Source organism: Aristolochia californica, unplaced genomic scaffold (assembly GCF_029961685.1).
Source record: "Aristolochia californica isolate CCGP_79_NKW_82.1479 unplaced genomic scaffold, dmAriCali1.0.hap1 SCAF_11, whole genome shotgun sequence".
Taxonomy (NCBI): Eukaryota; Viridiplantae; Streptophyta; class Magnoliopsida; order Piperales; family Aristolochiaceae; genus Aristolochia; species Aristolochia californica.
In genome coordinates, this window is record NW_027181782.1 from 188,595 (window position 1) to 205,599 (window position 17,005).

Here is a 17,005-nt window from a genome sequence, read left to right on the forward strand (position 1 = left end):
CAGGTTCGGGTTTGATGAAAACCGTTATTTATTGTTCTAACCGTCGTTAGTTGGAAACCCAATCAATCGCGGAAAACGACGAACACTCTTCGCCATTGAATCTCCGCCCAAACCCGAAAGCACCTTCTCCATTTAAGCCCACTGTTTGTCTTCTGAACTGAACTCCTCTTCTTCTCCCTTCATTCTCATACCCTATCGTCCTCCCCTCGGTGACCATGGATCAGATACAGCACATACATCTCCTCATCAGGGGCCTCAAGCTTCATGTTGCTGACACTGGAGCAGGTGATAACCTTCCCCTTTTCTCCCATCTCCCTTTTGCTCTCCCTCTGCCTTGCAAGCTCTAAGTTTTTACATTAAAACAACTGTAGGGCCTGTTGTCGCCGTCGTCTTCTTGCATGGATTTCCAGAGATATGGTACTCGTGGAGGTACCAAATGATCGCCGTAGCCAAGGCCGGGCACCGAGCAATTGCTCCTGATTGGAGAGGTTATGGTCTTTCCCAGCAGCCCCCACAGATTGAGGGCGCGTCTCAGCTGGACCTCGTGGATGATCTACTTGCCATCCTCGACTCCCTCTCCATACCCAAAGTAAGAAGCCGCCCACCTCCGTCCATTCCTCCCAGTATTTGATCAGCTTCGGTCATTCTTCACTGTATCCCCCCTTTTTCTAGTAAATTGATTCCGTTTGATCGAAACCTAACAAAAAGCTTAATCTTTGACTGAAAGGCCTTTCTGGTGGCCAAGGATTTTGGAGTTCTACCGGCTAACCTGTTTACCCTCTTGCATCCGGAGAGGGTTTCAGGAGTGATAAGTTTGGGGATTCCCTTGTTTCCTCCAGGTCCCTCAGCAATCCGATTTGATCTCCTTCCTAGAGGATTCTACGTGCTGAGGTGGCAGGTGATGTCGTTTACGTCTCCCTCCTTCAATCTCCTTTCCTCGGCTCTACATTCTTTCCTAACTGATCTCTTCCTTGTTGACGCAGGAACCCGGAAGAGCAGAAGCAGATTTCGGGCGTTTTGACACGAAGACTGTAGTGCGAAACATCTACATTTTGTTCTCGGGCAGCGAACTCCAGGTTGCAGCAGACGATCAGGAGATCATGGACTTGGTAGACCCGGACACTCCCTTACCCAGTTGGTTCACTGAGGAGGACCTCGCAGCCTACAGCGCCCTGTATGAGAACTCTGGATTTCGTTATCCATTGCAAATGCCGTATAGGTAACGCCTGTAACTAGACTCACTGTTTGAAAGATTTTCCATTCTTCCTGTAACTAAAAGTTATTCAACTTGCGGCCTGTTTGAAGGTCATGGATGAGAGAGTCGATATTGAAAGACCCCAAGATTGAAGTTCCTGCATTGCTGATCATGGGTGAGAAGGACTACGCGATGAAATTCCCAGGTTTCGAAGACAGCATAAGAAGCGGGAAGGTAAAGGAGTACGCGCAAGACTTGGAAATTGTACTCGTGCCTGAGGGAACTCATTTTGTTCAGGAACAGTTTCCTGATCAGATCAACCAGCTCCTCCTCGACTTCGTTGATAAGCACATCCGGTAGAAATCTCTGTAGCAGAAAAGCAGAACAAGTTGAATTGCATAACCTTGTATTTGCTGCTTGTTTACTATGAAAACGTGATCTCCGTATAAAGAAAACTCAGTTCTGTGTTTGCATCTTTTTAATTCTTGAAATGGTTCTCACCTGCGGTTTGATGGATGGTTGCCTACGCTGGAACATTTTGTTCTTTGCCGCCTACAACAATATTATCTCAGAAGCAGAGCCAAACTGAAATATTTTTGCTTTGCAGAGAGTCAGAGAACCAGATATGGTCAGGAGCTCTAACACTCTGGTTTCTGGAAGTGAATTTCCAGTAGCTTAAGAGAAGCTGCACACCGTTGTCTGTTCTAAAATGTTTGTAATAAAGCTTCAGTAAACGTCGCAAACATTGTTTATCTTGTTTTCTAAAATGCCACAATCCATGACAACCCCGTCCTCGTTTTCCTTTCTTCCCCTTATTTTCTTTCTTCCTTTTAGTCTTCCGTCTTCCCTTATCTTGAGTACTGACCAAACTCTGCAAACACCTCATGATAAATTTGCTAAACTACATGTAGGATCCTACCATAAAACAAAAGACAGAACCGTCACCTAGATGATTCACGATATATTGATTATTGTTTGTATAAGAGTAGTTTAGGGATTTTTACTTGTAATTCGGTTGCCCTCATTATTCAGTTGCCCTAATTTTCTTTTTATATTTGGAGGCATCGTTGTTAAGGTTTTATCACCCGGACTAAGATCATAGGCCGAGAGAGGTTAGAGAAAAAACCAACTGTAAATGTGTATGATTTCTCTTACAAACTATTTTATCTTTATAGTAGATAAATGTAACGGCGGAAGACAGGATACAGTCTCACCTTGAGGCGAACCTGTATAAATCTTGTTTGTATTCTCATGCTTGTTTTTTCCTTTTTCTGTATTTATTATTATTATTCTCGGTAATTTAGAATTAGGACTTCTAATCATTCAATTAGTATTTTGAACATTGACAGACTGCATAATGGTAACCATACTTAATGATGGAATTTGACATTATGAGAATAACCAAAACAAACTTCTAATCATGGATTCTTGGCCAATGCTGTTGTTCATCATACAGCAAGCTTCTAAACTATTCTGTGAAAGAAGCTCAGAAAGCTACTGTCAAGTTTGCTCTCTGCCTAAAATTTCTAAATCTTCTTTGTCAGAGAATGAATGAATTAAAAAAATTTCTTCTCTCGTTGATTTTCTTTTTTCTCCTTCTTCTATTTTCTCCATTTTTTCTTGGCTGCAACTGCCCGACACTCGTCCCGCGTCACTACGATTTTTCCAAAATTGTTGATGACTTTTCTACTTGCACCCCTTCATCACCAAGAGGCTCTAGAACAAGAACTCATTCTTCTGACGAGCCCCTTCATTCCTCGCCGGCTTCCGTTAGCGTATCTGGTCGTGGACTCTGTAGTGTAAAACAGAGAACCGAAAAATAAGAACAGAGGTTGAACGAATGGTTTTCCGATGATTTATTCTTCTCCGTTTAGGAGGTATTTATAATACATTACAAGGTGATTTTAGGATCAATTTAGATCCTAAAATCAAGGAATAAAATATAATCACGGGATCGGAGGAAACAATCACGCTATACAGTTTCCTCCGATCACGTTATACAGCTATACATTCCAACACTCCCCCTCAAGTTGGTGCATAGATATCAGTCAAACCCAACTTGTCAATTATACCATGAAATGCTTTCCCTGATACTGCCTTCGTGAGCATATCCGCCATTTGACTCGCAGATTGAATGAAGGGGAATTGTATAATCTTTGCATCGAGGTTCTCTTTGATGAAATGACGATCAACTTCAACATGTTTAGTGCGATCATGTTGAACTGGATTTTGTGCAATTGCGATAGCTGCCTTGTTATCACAGTGAAGATTCATAGGTTTGTCGTATTCAATCCCTAGGTCTCTCAGTATATTCCGTATCCATAACAACTCGCATACACCATGAGCCATACCTCGAAATTCAGCTTCAGCACTTGATCTGGATACTACCTTCTGTTTTTTGCTTCTCCAAGTGACAAGATTCCCTTCCACAAAAGTAAAGTAACCCGATGTGGATCTTCTGGTTGTCTGATCACCTGCCCAATCAGAGTCTGTATACCCTTCAATACTAGAGATACCATTTTTTGAGAATAACAAACCTTTTCCTGGAGCACTCTTTAAGTATCTCAAGATCCGATATACTGCTTCCATATGTTCTTCACTTGGTGCATGCATGAACTGGCTCACAACGCTTACTGCATATGCTACATCGGGCCTTGTGTGGGATAGGTAGATTAATCTTCCAACTAATCGCTGATAACGCCCTTTGTCTGCTGGAATTTGATCTGGAAGAATTCCGAGTTTATGATGCATTTCCATCGGCGTCTCTATTGGTTTACAGCCAAGCATTCCGGTTTCAGCTAGAAGATCCAACACATATTTTCGCTGTGAAAGGAAGACTCCATGTTTCGATCTTGCAACTTCAATCCCCAAAAAATATTTAAGTTGTCCGAGATCCTTCATTTCAAATTTAGTAGCTAAATACTCCTGTAAAGCTTGCATTTCACCTGGGTCATCTCCTGTCACGACCATATCATCAACATATACAATTAATGCTGTTACATTTCCTTCTTTGTGTTTTATAAACAAAGTATGATCTGAGTTACTTTGTTTATAACCAAACTCCTTCATTGTAGTCGAGAATCTCCCAAATCATGCTCTAGGTGACTGTTTCAGCCCATACAATGACTTCTTCAATTTACAAACTTTACCTCGAGACAAAGAACCATTTTTTATACCTGGTGGTAGTTCCATGTAGACTTCTTCTTCTAAGTCTCCATTGAGGAAGGCATTTTTAACGTCAAATTGTTGCAGAGGCCAGTCTCGATTTGCTGCTATAGATATAAGAATACGAATTGTATTGATCTTAGCTACTGGTGCAAAAGTATCCTGATAGTCTATTCCATACCTTTGCGTATATCCTTTTGCAACTAGCCGAGCTTTATATCTGTCAATGCTTCCATCCGGTTTGAGTTTCAATGTGAACACCCATCGACATCCAATTGTTTTTACTCCTTTAGGTTGGGGAACAAGTTCCCAAGTGGCATTTTTTTGTAGAGCCTCCATCTCTTCGTTCATCGCTTTTTTCCATTTTGGATCAGCTAATGCATCCTGCACATTACTAGGAATAGAAACCCTGGATAATTGATCAACAGTAAATGCATATGATTTAGTCAACCTATGGGAGGACACATAGTTATTGATTGAGTATTTGGTCTTTGCTTCAAGATCAGGTTCATACTGTTTTTTTGGAACTCCCCTATTCAATCTTTGTGGATATCTAGAGGTTATGTTTTCTGTAGGAAGACATGTTTCAGTAGACTCATCAAACATAGGATTCGTATTTACCTGAGGAGGAACATTCTGGGTTGATTCTTCAGTTGTTGGTGCAGACGGGGGCAACTCTAGGGGTTCTTCAGGTGAAATTACTGAATCATAGTCTTGTTGCACATCATGACACTTAAAAAATTCATTCACCGCTTCTAACTCCTCAATAACTTTGGCACCTCTTTCAACATCTCCGTTAACTTCATGTGGAACATTCTCTTCATTTGAACTCTCCCCCTGAAGAGATGTCCAAGAAACTCCCCCTGAATAATAAGGGACTGATTCATGGAATGAGACATCTAAAGTCGCATGGAGCTTGTTGGTGTGTGGATCATAACACCGATATCCTTTTTGAAAATCAGAGTAGCCAACAAATACACATCGCTTGGCACATGGATCAAGTTTATTTCGCAAGATCTTTGGGATATGAACATAAGCGGTACACCCAAAAATTCGGGGTTCAAGATTTGGAAGATGGGGAATTGAAATCAGGGATTGCAGCTTATGTAGAGGAGTTTGAAAATCCAGTACTTTAGAAGGGGTGCGATTGATGAGGTAGGCAGCAGATGTGATAGCTTCACCCCAATAAAATCGAGGCATGTTCATGCCAAAGAGAGAGGCACGTACTACTTCCAAAAGTTGTCTATTCTTTCTTTCTGCCAATCCATTCTGTTGGGGAGTATAGGTGCAAGAAGTCTGGTGACGAATTCCATGGGTAGTCAGAAAAGTTTCGAGAGAAGCATTAACAAACTCAGTACCATTGTCAGATTGCAAAACACGAATCTGCTTTTGGTATTGAGTATGTATCATGGTATGGAATTTCTGAAATGCTAGACTCACATCACTTTTGTGGATAAGCAGAGATACCCAAGTCATTATAGTGCATTCATCAATAAAAGTCACAAAGTAACGGGCTCTAGAAATAGAGGGAATCTTGGCTGGACCCCAAACATCAGAATGAATAACCGCAAAAGGTTCGAAACTTTTATTCAAACTCGGGAAATAAGCAATACGGTGGCTTTTAGCCAATTCACATGTGTCACAATGAAAATGCACATCAGTCAAACCTGAAAAAAGTTGAGGTCGCAATTTCTTAAGATAACCAAAGGAAAGGTGGCCTAATCGTCGGTGCCATAACCATACAGTTGTTTGAGCATTATCTTCACTACTAGCTTGATTTGTCTGACTGATTTTCGATCCCCCGTTTTCTTGCAACTCCAAATAGTAGAGTTTGCCCCGTCTAACACCATAACCAAGAATCTTCCGGGTTAGAATGTCCTGAAAGACACAAAATGAGGGCCAAAAAGTTACAGTACAAGCAAGAGTGGAAGTAATTTGGCTAACAGACAAAAGGTTATATTCAAGAGAGGGAACCACAAGGACAGTATCTAATGTCAGATTATTGGATAAGATAACAGATCCTTCCCCAGTAATAGGAGAGGTACTACCATTGGCTGTTGAAATAACAGATTGTGGAGAGGGTAGGATGGATTGTAACTGACTGGGATCCCTTGTCATGTGATCGGATGCACCTGTATCAATAATCCAAGGTTTATTCTTAGAATGTACAGAAAATACTAATGCATGATCGAGAATACCTGGATGAGCAACATTTGCAGTAGGTAGCTCCTGATTATCTTCCATGGATGTCACCATAGCTTTCCCAGCAGTCTTGTTACGGGGATTTTTCGAGAAATCCCACCACTCCGGATAGCCAATAATCTCATAACACCGGTGTTGTGAATGTCCTTTTTTTCCGCAGTGAATACGTACACGATTGTTACCTTTGCCAGAGGATTGAGGGTTCCGACTGTTTGATGATCCTTGTCGGCTTTGGTTGACCAACATCGCCGAGTTCTCGGAGACTGGGCGATAGCTTCCCATTGTCTGTCTCTGTTGATATTCGCGTCTGACATAGGCATAGGTACTTTCCAAATCAAGTTTGGGATCTTTTTGCAAAATTTCTCCACGAACTTGATCAAATTCGGAGTCAAGCCCACTGAGAAAAATATGAACCCGAAGCCTAGCCATTGCAGAGTGCAACTGGATTAGCTCTTCGACTGTTCCTTCCTGAGATATAGTTCGATGATCAATCTCTTGGAAAATAGCAACCAGTTCATTGTAGTATGTGGATAATGGTCTACCATTTTGTTTGGTAGAAAAAGATCTCTGGTTCAGCTCAAATATACAAGTTTCATCGGATCCATCATAGAATGTTTTTGATACTGCTTCCCATATCTCCTTGGCAGTGGAGAGGCGAATAAATCGCTGCATGAGTAATGGACTCATGGAGTCAATAAGCCAACTTTTAACTCTTTGATTTTCAGTAATCCAAACTCCAAGATTAGCATCACCAGATGCTGGTTTTTTTGTTTCGCCGATGAGGTATCCAACTTTGTTGCGTGCGCCAATTCGCATCTCCATGAGTTGGGACCATAATGAATAATTGGTCTCATCGAGGATAATTCCAGTTGGAAACGCAGAATTATCTTGGTGGACTATAATCTGTGGTGATGGGATAAGGTCGGTAGATGCGCCCGTAGGGGTGGCCATCGATCTGATTTTTTTTTTTTTTTTTTTAATCCGGTCCGGTTTGGTTCAGTCCGGTCCGGTTCGATCTGGTCCGGTTCGGTACGATCAGGGCGGATTCAATTCTGGTCCGCTCCAGTGCTGGTCTGATCCGGTTCGGGTTTAGACCGGTTCGGTCCGATTCGGTCGACCCGCCGGTCTGGGTCGACAAAATAAATCAACAGTACCTAAGTTTAAAAAACATACCGTCGTCTTCGGCAACGGTCTTCGTCTTCGGCAACGGCAGCGGAGCGTCACCTTCGGTTCGGAAAAGGGTGGTGATGCCGTCGTCGGTGCTCGTCGGCGATCGTCGGCGATCGTCGGAACTCGTCGGCGACGTGATTCCGACGACGTAAAAAAAAAAAAAAACGTTTCGTCTTCGGCAGCCTTCGTCTTCGGCAACGGCTGTCTTCGTCGTCGGCAACGGCAACCTTCGTCTTCGGCAACGGCAGCGGAGCGTCGGATTCTGTCGTAACAGTGTGGTGGTGCCGTCGTCGGCGTCGGCGACGTTCTTTTTGCGTCGGGACAGCCGGAACAGAGTTCTGCAACTCCGACGGATTTTTCCTTCCTCCGGCTTCCTCCTTCGGCGATTACAGGAGCACTTAGCTCCGACTTTCTGCGACGGAAAAAAAGAGGAAAAAACTCCTGCTCTGATACCATGTAAAACAGAGAACCGAAAAATAAGAACAGAGGTTGAACGAATGGTTTTCCGATGATTTATTCTTCTCCGTTTAGGAGGTATTTATAATACATTACAAGGTGATTTTAGGATCAATTTAGATCCTAAAATCAAGGAATAAAATATAATCACGGGATCGGAGGAAACAATCACGCTATACAGTTTCCTCCGATCACGTTATACAGCTATACATTCCAACATGTAGAAAACTCAACACAGTTCTCTGAATGCTTTGATATGGCTATTCAACCAAAATTTAAACACCTACTGTCACTCTTCTCTCAGATTGCGTTGCGTACGACTGACAACCAAAGAATTGCTGAAGAACAGCGATTCTGTTATTGACTGTGATTGAAGTTGACTATCCTCGATTAAAGATTTTAGTTCCAATTCGATTCAAGAAATATCGGTAGCATCACAATCAGCAGATTGGTATTGTATGAGTTTCTGGGTTCATTATTATAAACATTCAATAATTCATTGTCACAGGAGACGGAAGATCCCTCTAGCAAAGAAACTGAGGCTCATCTTCTATAAGCAACCAGTTCAGATGTTAGGACAATGTAAAAAGCTTTGAAGAAAAAATTTTTCGTCTGGATATTTTACTGGGAAACTGCGATAAGGTCCTCTCCAACTGGGTTGATTAGAGTTCTGTGAGAAGCAACCATAACTTCCGTTCTTAGAAAGCAACTTCTTTCGTCCTTGTATAGTAATAAAAAGTATGCAGAGGATCACCACACGAGTCCTCCTGAGTTCTGCTCAATCAGATGCCAGGTCCACAACTCCATAATCTTTAAATGATACTAAAAACACAGTACACTCTGATTAACCAGATTAGAAACATGAAGAACGATACAGGATGGGTCAAAATTCAAACAGTTTTCAGAGACCAATACAAGATCAAATTATCAAAACCTCCAATGTGGACTATCTGAACAAAAACAGCAACCATGTTGCAGTGTACATTGAACTACTCAGTGTAGTTTTGAACAATTTATGACTCAGAACTTTTTGTGTTTTAATTAACTCATTCTCTTGTTTCGTAGGAAAACAGAAATCTGGAACCAACTCTGTCACTCAAACCGTCTCAATTGCTTGTCCCAGAAAGAAGCTCAAGAGGGTTAAACTCTCTGCTACTGATTCTGGAAGTGATTCAAAACTGGAATAACATCTTGTTAGCAGATTAATCTAAGAAAAGTTTAGCGTTTACCAGACGGCAGAAAAATTTACAGGGAAAGCTCCCAAAATCTAAATACTACAAAATTTTCATAAAGAATTTCAGTCTCATATATTATTGACTTGGTACAGAATACTCAATTATGCCGAGTTACTTCAATTTGCCAGAAGTAACCACAAGAGACTGCTCCTTGTACATGGATTTAAAAGAAGAAAAAAAAAGGATCTCCCTCGAACAATTGAATGGAATGGAATGAGATGCTCCATCTCCATAACCAAGTAAAAGGGTACATCACCAATTCACCATGAAGATTTGGAACGAAGTACCCACCATCTGCTCCTTCCACACTTGCTCACAAAGCTGACTGCATCAAGTTGCAGAAAACGCAGTTTTCCAACATCAAACGGCCAATTACGCTCCCTATCTCCACCTTCAATGTCCGACTCTGCCTGTTCCACAAATGAATCGCAAAGCTCTCTCTGCGGATCTGATTAAGCTTCCCTGCCGCCCACCTGGTATGAGCTTCACTTCTGGGGCCATGAAACAGACTCTGAATCGTGCTCCAAGTCACCGGATAAAACGCTATCGGTTGCAGCACCGAGAAATTCAAACCATCTTCCCGTGAAACCACCCTTGACACCAGATAAGGACCATTATATCCCCACCTGTTTCCATTAAATGTCAGAGCGAATTCCTCAATAAATTTGTACAGCAGAGGATGCTTCTTGTCAAAGATCATCACGGCATTATTGAGCCGACTCCAGTTCCCCGTACCTGCGTCGACAGTCTGGGCCCCGATGACGTTTCTCAGGCTGGAGAAGCTCTTCAGGACTATAACATCAGTATCTACGTATATGCCCCCGAATTTGTATAACAGGGCGAGTCGCAGCAAATTGGAGAGGTTTTGTCCTAGAGGAACTTCACCGGGATTAATCATCCCTCTTTTCAACCGATTGAACCATGTTTCTGCAGGTGTGTCCTTGAAAATGAAACGGTAATTGGGAGAAATGGCTGCAACACGGAAGCCATGAGAAAGAAAGGGTGTTAACTGCTTCTTTCCTCTTCTCGAATCCATGGAGTTCGAGACTATGAGGACGCAGGCATCTGGGTGGGATTTAAAAATGGTCTCCACCGCTAGCAATTCCCGCTCCCCAAACAATTCTTCCGAGGAAATCCAAGTGAGGAAGAAACGATTTTTGCAGGACGGCCGATTGAAGAACTCTTTCACTCTCGCAGAGAAGGCCTCCGACTTCGGTTCCAGAAGATTTAGAACATGAGCTGCTTTAGCCAAGCCATTAATCCTCGAAACCGAAGAAACGTTCACGGAGTCTGGCAACTCCGGCTTCTCATCTATCTTCTCCTCTACCCGAAAACTCTGTTCTTCGAGGACATTATCTCCGTCCCCCGAAGAATCAAACCTTTCACCGGGCAAAGATTGAAGATTCCCCTGCGTCTCCAGCTTCGAAATAGGAACCTCTTCTTCCTGTACAGCGTACAGAATCGAAGAAGCAGGCAAAGACGACACGGGTCTTCGCTCGCCTTCTTGGGAGATCGCAAAACGATCGAATCTGGCCAGAAACGGGAGACGCAAGTAGTACAACCCGAAGACATTGCAGACGAGAACGAAGAGAAGGAGAAAGGTCGGGAAGACGAACCGAGGTAAAGATCTTTTGGCCTTCTCTGCCAGACCAGGACAAAGATGTGATCTTTTACCCATTGTCACTCGAGTCTTGAGTTCGTTGCAGCGAAGGAAAACGAGTTGCAGAGAAGATTTGAAGCCTTCGGTAATGGCGGACGAACGCGGCAAAAATCAAACAAAAAAAGGGAAGGAGGGTGCCCGGCGCTCGCTGCTGGCGACTCCTGAGAGTCGCAAAAAAGGGCAAAAAATGTCCTTTTGAAATCGAAAGTTAACTTTTTACGAGGCCGCGACAGGCAAGCTTTTAAAGTGGACAGCAAACCTGAAAGAGCGGGGCCGGACCGAACCGGACTCGGCTCGGCGAATTGAGATTCTTTTTTATGATTTTATTATTAATATAATATGGTAATAAGCCTCTAAATAATTTAGATTCTAACTTATCAGATATTTTTTACTCGAATAAATGTGTTTTAATGCTCCAAGGGAGCATTTGCGTAATTATAAATAAATAAATAATTATTTTCTTTTATTTTTAATTTTTTGTTATTTTTGTATTTTTTATTTTAAAACTTATTATTCTTATATTTTTCTCTTGGTTGAGGTAAAAATGGGAAGAGACATAGGGATTCGTTCGTTCTGATTTCTTAATTCGGTGAGTTCGGAAGATCTTCCGTTTGTCCGCCGGAACCTCTTTCCTTGGAACGAAAACTAAAACTTTTAAATTTCAAGCTCAAACGCAAATCAATGTAAATGAAGAGAACAAACAAAAACTTTACAGTTGGTTTCTACTTTTCTACAATGTCGTCGTCCCCCCATGCGCGATTATCAATTCGATTCCGTTACAGGTTAGATGGAGAGTCCGGGCTCAGTCGATAAGTTTATATCTGATTTTGAGAGGGGAAACAAATGTGGAAGAAAATGAGGATCGAGGGAGCTCGATTTACTGTTAAGAAGCATGGGAGTGGCGTCGTGGGGTTCTGTTATTTTTCTCACACTCCGCATGACTGAACTGCTTATCCATCCACGACGCTTCACGCTCTGCTCCTAATGGCGAAAGGATAAAAAAGAGGGATTGATAAGGCATAATTACAGGTGACAAGCACGATGGACACATGGACAACGCACAGATTGATTTCTTCACCTGTCCAGAAAGGGAGAGGGAGCTACCAAGCCCAGGAGAGGACCACTTCGCCGTTATTTCACCGAATACCTGACGGGCAAACTCAAATCTGCTCTTCTCTGCAACTTCGACCTGGAAGATCGTTTACTTTATCCAATCCCCATTTTTACACACCCATCGTGGGTTCTTTTCGGTTTCTTCCTCTCGATCCTTTCCGTGAACAAAAACCCATTTCGCCTACCTAGACTAATCTACCGGACACGTTAACATATTTTTTTATTGCAGAATCTGGGGAACTGGGGTGAGATTACGTATCTCCCATTTTTTTATAATTCCGCATCTCTACACGTACCGGCGTCTTTGTCATCGTCTCCATTTGTCTATCAGCTTGACTTTGCTACGCGATTAGTTTGTTTCTTCTTACTACGATCGAGCAGCAGAATCCCGCGTACGCTTATTATAACATAATTATTGATCAACTGTTACAATCGTTTTCTTATTTCAAAGCAAATAGTCATTCAAAGATTATTCCGATTCTCTGCGAGAGCAAGCTATTTCCTTTTTATCGATTTCTTGTTTACTCGATATCGTTTTCTGATGCGGATTTTGATATACTCTTTGCAAATTTCAACAACTGAGGCTACAATATTAGCTTTTATTAGTCGTCTCAACGTTCATTTTCAGTTTTTTGCTCCGTTCAGTAAGCTTTCTTACTTTGTAGTTCCTCCTATGTACAACAAGTATAGGAAGTTCTCTATTTTGCCTTTTATGAGACATATTTATCCTTGTAATATGTACTTTATTTTGTATAAGAAATTATTTTCTCCATTTTGCCTTTTATTGGATATGTTTCCTTTTTCAAGTTTTTTTTTTTTACTTTTCATTTTTTGTATTGACTTCTATTAGGGCTGATTTTTGGGTATTTTCTAAATACTATTCAAATCTAATGGACAATTAAGGTAGCATCATAACTGGATCTTAAAAAAATTATTAAAATTACTTAATTATTCTTATTTTTAATTTTTTGTATTTTTTTTTCATTTAAGGGTCTTAATTTTTTTCATAAATTTTAAGAAATAAATATTTTTCATATTAAAATGGTCTTTAAGAATTATAAAATATTTTAAATTGTAATTTTATGTAGTTTAAATAGTCGTACTTTTATGGACCTTATTAGTCTATGACACCTTCCAAAGAAAAAGAGTATTAAGTTACCCCTGGTAAGACTTTAAAAAGTATAGAAAAAATAAAAAATTCATACAAAAGAGAATGATTATTATTCGTATGTAATAGAAAAGACCATCTAACTTTATGCAATTTCCAAGTGTGACTTGTGATTAAGATCATTGAGTAAATAAATAATATGTTTTACGTTTTTTAATAATTTATATTTAATAATATGCCTTATATAATTATAAATAAATCTAGTAGATGATTTGTAACGAAACAACACTCTATCCTCTAGAGGTTTTCATGGAGAATATAGGGACGAAAAATATTTGTATCATTTTTGTTTTCAAGAATACTTAAGAAGACACACTTGACGACACAAAGAGATAATAAAAACAGTACATTTTTATGAAACATCAATGTATGTGTCACTTCTAACAAATGATGATTTTTATATCCAACTACTCCATTTTGTTGAGGACTAAACACAAGATGTACGATGAATAATCCTTGACTCTGACAAAAAAGGTCAAACTTTCGATTCATAAACTCAAGACCATTATCATTATGCAAAATATGAATTGAAGTAGCAAACTGATTCTTTATTTATTTCATGAACGAGTTGAATCAGATTTGCAAGCAATGGATTACCTAATCTCAAATGTCATTGTAGAGGTGAGACTGTAGAGTATAATGCATATAGAGTATTATCTAGCAAGTGGCTCTCCAAATAATACAATTTGCCTCCCTCATGATTGGAACCAGTCCTCTTCTTTGTTGTCATATCCTAAAACTCATAATGAGTAAGATAAAAGGTAAAAAAAATTCATTAACTTGGTTAGTTGACTAACGAAAAATAGATTCAAAGGAAATTTAGAGACAAGCAATGCTTGAATTGAAGAAATACGTAGACTAAGGAGGTAAGAAAGACGCATGAGTGAGAGTACCAACTCCTTGAACTGAAAAGATAGACCCATCAGCTAGATTAATATGTTTAACATTCAAAGACTCTTTTAAATTAGAAAAGTGTTAGACTTGATGTCTAATAATAATAAAATAAATATCATAGAAATAGATATTAAATTCTTCCATAATTTTCCTTATCATGAGAGCCATACATATATTATAGAATTGAAATAATAAGAATAAAGTGAGCATACCTTTCATCTTGAAGAATATAAATAGAACTTGAAGTGCGCAAGATAACCTTTGATAATTCGTTTACAAGTGATAAGTTTGCTCCCGTTCAGTCAAACTGGGTGTGCAATTAGCCTTAGCCTCACTTGTATGACCATGGAGGAATTTATAGATTTCCAAAGGGTGTGGCACTAATGACTATTCATAAGGATACATCCCCTTAGGAGAGATAAATCCTCTAAGGAGAGATACATCCCCTAAGGAGAGATACATCCCCTCAAGAGAGATACATCTCCTTATGCCCAAGGGATGTGTCCAGTCAATGCACCCAATGAATCTACCTCTACAGGGGGATGTGCTGGCCATTATTCCTGTACTGAACATTCAATGACATAACATCTAGAAGTGGGCCCCACGCCTCTAATATCATGGTAATTTTATCTTATAAATAATATACTGGAAACCATAATTCCAACAAACTCCGACTTGGTTTCAAATCCATTTCGAATTCCGATTTTCGAAAAAACATGAAAAATCAATCTTGACACATAAAACCATACTATGACTATAGGCATTACCTTAAACACTTTAATATACATTTGTAGTTAACCCGGGCCTACACAATATATATCTAAGATATCCAAGGATCGGGAATAAACCAAATTCATACTTGTCAAATTTGCCAGTTCAACGGTCTCCATTCATAGCATACTCGGACCTAAACTCAAGGTAAAGCTCTGTACCAGTTCGAGTATTAGCCACTAAGGTAACTGTGCCTAATCAATACCATAGGCCTGAATAATTTAGACATCCAACCCTACCTTTCTATTGAGACCTTTCCGTATATACATATAAGTATATACCTAATAGAAAAGCTGGACATCAAGGCATCTCACCATCCATAGCATACTTAGTACCTAAGGAGCTCAGGGTAAAACTCTATACCAGCATGAGTATTAGCCGTAAAGGAAACTGTGCCTATACAATCCCATTGGCCTGGACAATTTAGAGACTCAACCGTCATTCCCTATTGAGACCCTCACGTATGCATGTACAAGTGCATACCTAATAGGGAAGCTGAATCTCAAGGCATACACTGAGTACTCATATTATCACACAAAAACATATGTATTCTTTCAAAATCATTCCATGGAATATAAATTACAATGTCATGACATACATAGTATTACCAATCATTGAGACCACAATGCATACAAAACAATGTTCTCCCACTTGGTCTCATCAATTATAAACAAATCAAACCCATGTTCCCCACATGGAAAGTGAAACTGGTCACGGGAAGACACTTGGTTAGTGGATCAACTAAGTTGTCCAGAGAAGATATCTTATAAATAACAACTTCCTCCTTCCTCAGCATGTATTATATGTAGTGGTATTTTCCTTCGATATGTTTACTTTGGATATTTCATGATAGCAAAAGCAGATGCATTATCACAAAAGAGAGGAATAGGTCGCTCTACACAATCTACCACTAGAAGACTTCGCAAGAATTTGCGAAGATAGTCAACCTCCCTTGTAGCGAAGTTCATAGCCTGCCTCCATGGTCAATTGCGCGACACAGTCTTGCTTCTTGTTTTTCCAAGAAATGGCACATCCGCCAAACATAAAGATAAAACCAGAAGTAGACTTTCAAGTATCAATACATCCTTGATAATCTGAGTCGGAATAACCAACCAATTCCAACTTGTTCGCTTGATAAGTCAAAACATATGACTTTGTTCGTTGTAGATAGTGCATTACCCATTTTACCCCTTCCCAGTGAGTGAAACCTGGATAAGCCTAAAACCGGCTAAGAATCCCAACAACATAAGCAAAATCAGGTCTTGTACATATAAGAGCATACATAAAACTCCCCACAGTCGAAGCGTATGGATACTTAGATTCGTCCAACTTATCTTAGAGGTGAGAAGGACAATCCACCTGGCTCATCTTTTTAGTGCTATCATAAGGTATTTTACCTTGTATACAGTTGGACATGTGAAACCAATCCAAAAGAGTGTCAATATACTTATCTTGAGACAGACTCAATTTTCGTAAAGCTCCATCCCATATAATTTTAGGTTCGAACTGTTTTCAACTCGAACTCAAATTCGAAATATTTAAATCAAGTTCACTTCGAACATATACAGGTTAGAGTTTGGCTCGACACAATACCACCCCTAGCTCTTATGGCCCAATCTTCTCTTTGCAAACTCCTCGTTTCTGTCATTTCCAAACTCACCCAATTCTGAAAACAGAGTTCTATCTTACCAATTTTATTTTTGGAATTCTGATTCCAACAAGGTAAAGTATGCCCACTTTGAAGTTAATTGACAAGCAAGAAGGATTGGTTGTGTTATAAGCATCAGTAATTATCACGATTGATCCAATATGAAAAATTATTTAGTACGAAACATTTAATCGTGGATCAAAGACTAAAATAGTCATTGATTGAATGTTTGAGATAGTAATTGATGATGAAATAGCCGTAAATTTAATAAAAAATTCTTTTCGTATTGGTGTCCAGGCCAAAGACGCTACCACACAAGGGATCCATG

At 40.0% G+C, this 17,005-nt stretch overlaps 2 protein-coding genes across 2 annotated transcripts; one reads left to right on the forward strand and one right to left on the reverse strand.

Annotated features, from left to right (window-relative positions):
• Positions 1 to 188: 188 nt before the first annotated feature.
• Positions 189 to 1,655, forward strand: LOC137944757 (uncharacterized). The gene is made up of 5 exons (XM_068790496.1): positions 189 to 285; positions 372 to 589; positions 728 to 898; positions 984 to 1,219; positions 1,306 to 1,655. Exons 1-5 carry the CDS (start codon positions 216 to 218, stop codon positions 1,553 to 1,555), a joined length of 945 nt encoding a protein of 314 aa, XP_068646597.1. The 5' UTR covers positions 189 to 215; the 3' UTR covers positions 1,556 to 1,655.
• Positions 1,656 to 9,520: 7,865 nt separating this feature from the next.
• On the reverse strand, positions 9,521 to 11,101 carry LOC137944450 (uncharacterized protein At4g19900-like). Its single transcript, XM_068790136.1, has one exon. The coding sequence runs from the start codon at positions 11,099 to 11,101 to the stop codon at positions 9,737 to 9,739; it is 1,365 nt and encodes a 454-aa protein (XP_068646237.1). The 3' UTR covers positions 9,521 to 9,736.
• Between the last annotated feature and the right edge of the window lie 5,904 nt (positions 11,102 to 17,005).

Coding starts and splice junctions, on each gene's coding strand:
- LOC137944450 (XM_068790136.1), bottom strand. CDS start 11,101: ATGGGTAAAAGATCACATCTTTGTCCTGGTCTGGCAGAGAAGGCCAAA.
- LOC137944757 (XM_068790496.1), top strand. CDS start 216: ATGGATCAGATACAGCACATACATCTCCTCATCAGGGGCCTCAAGCTT. Junction 286..371: donor TGTTGCTGACACTGGAGCAG/GTGATAACCTTC, acceptor AAACAACTGTAG/GGCCTGTTGTCGCCGTCGTC. Junction 590..727: donor ACTCCCTCTCCATACCCAAA/GTAAGAAGCCGC, acceptor TTTGACTGAAAG/GCCTTTCTGGTGGCCAAGGA.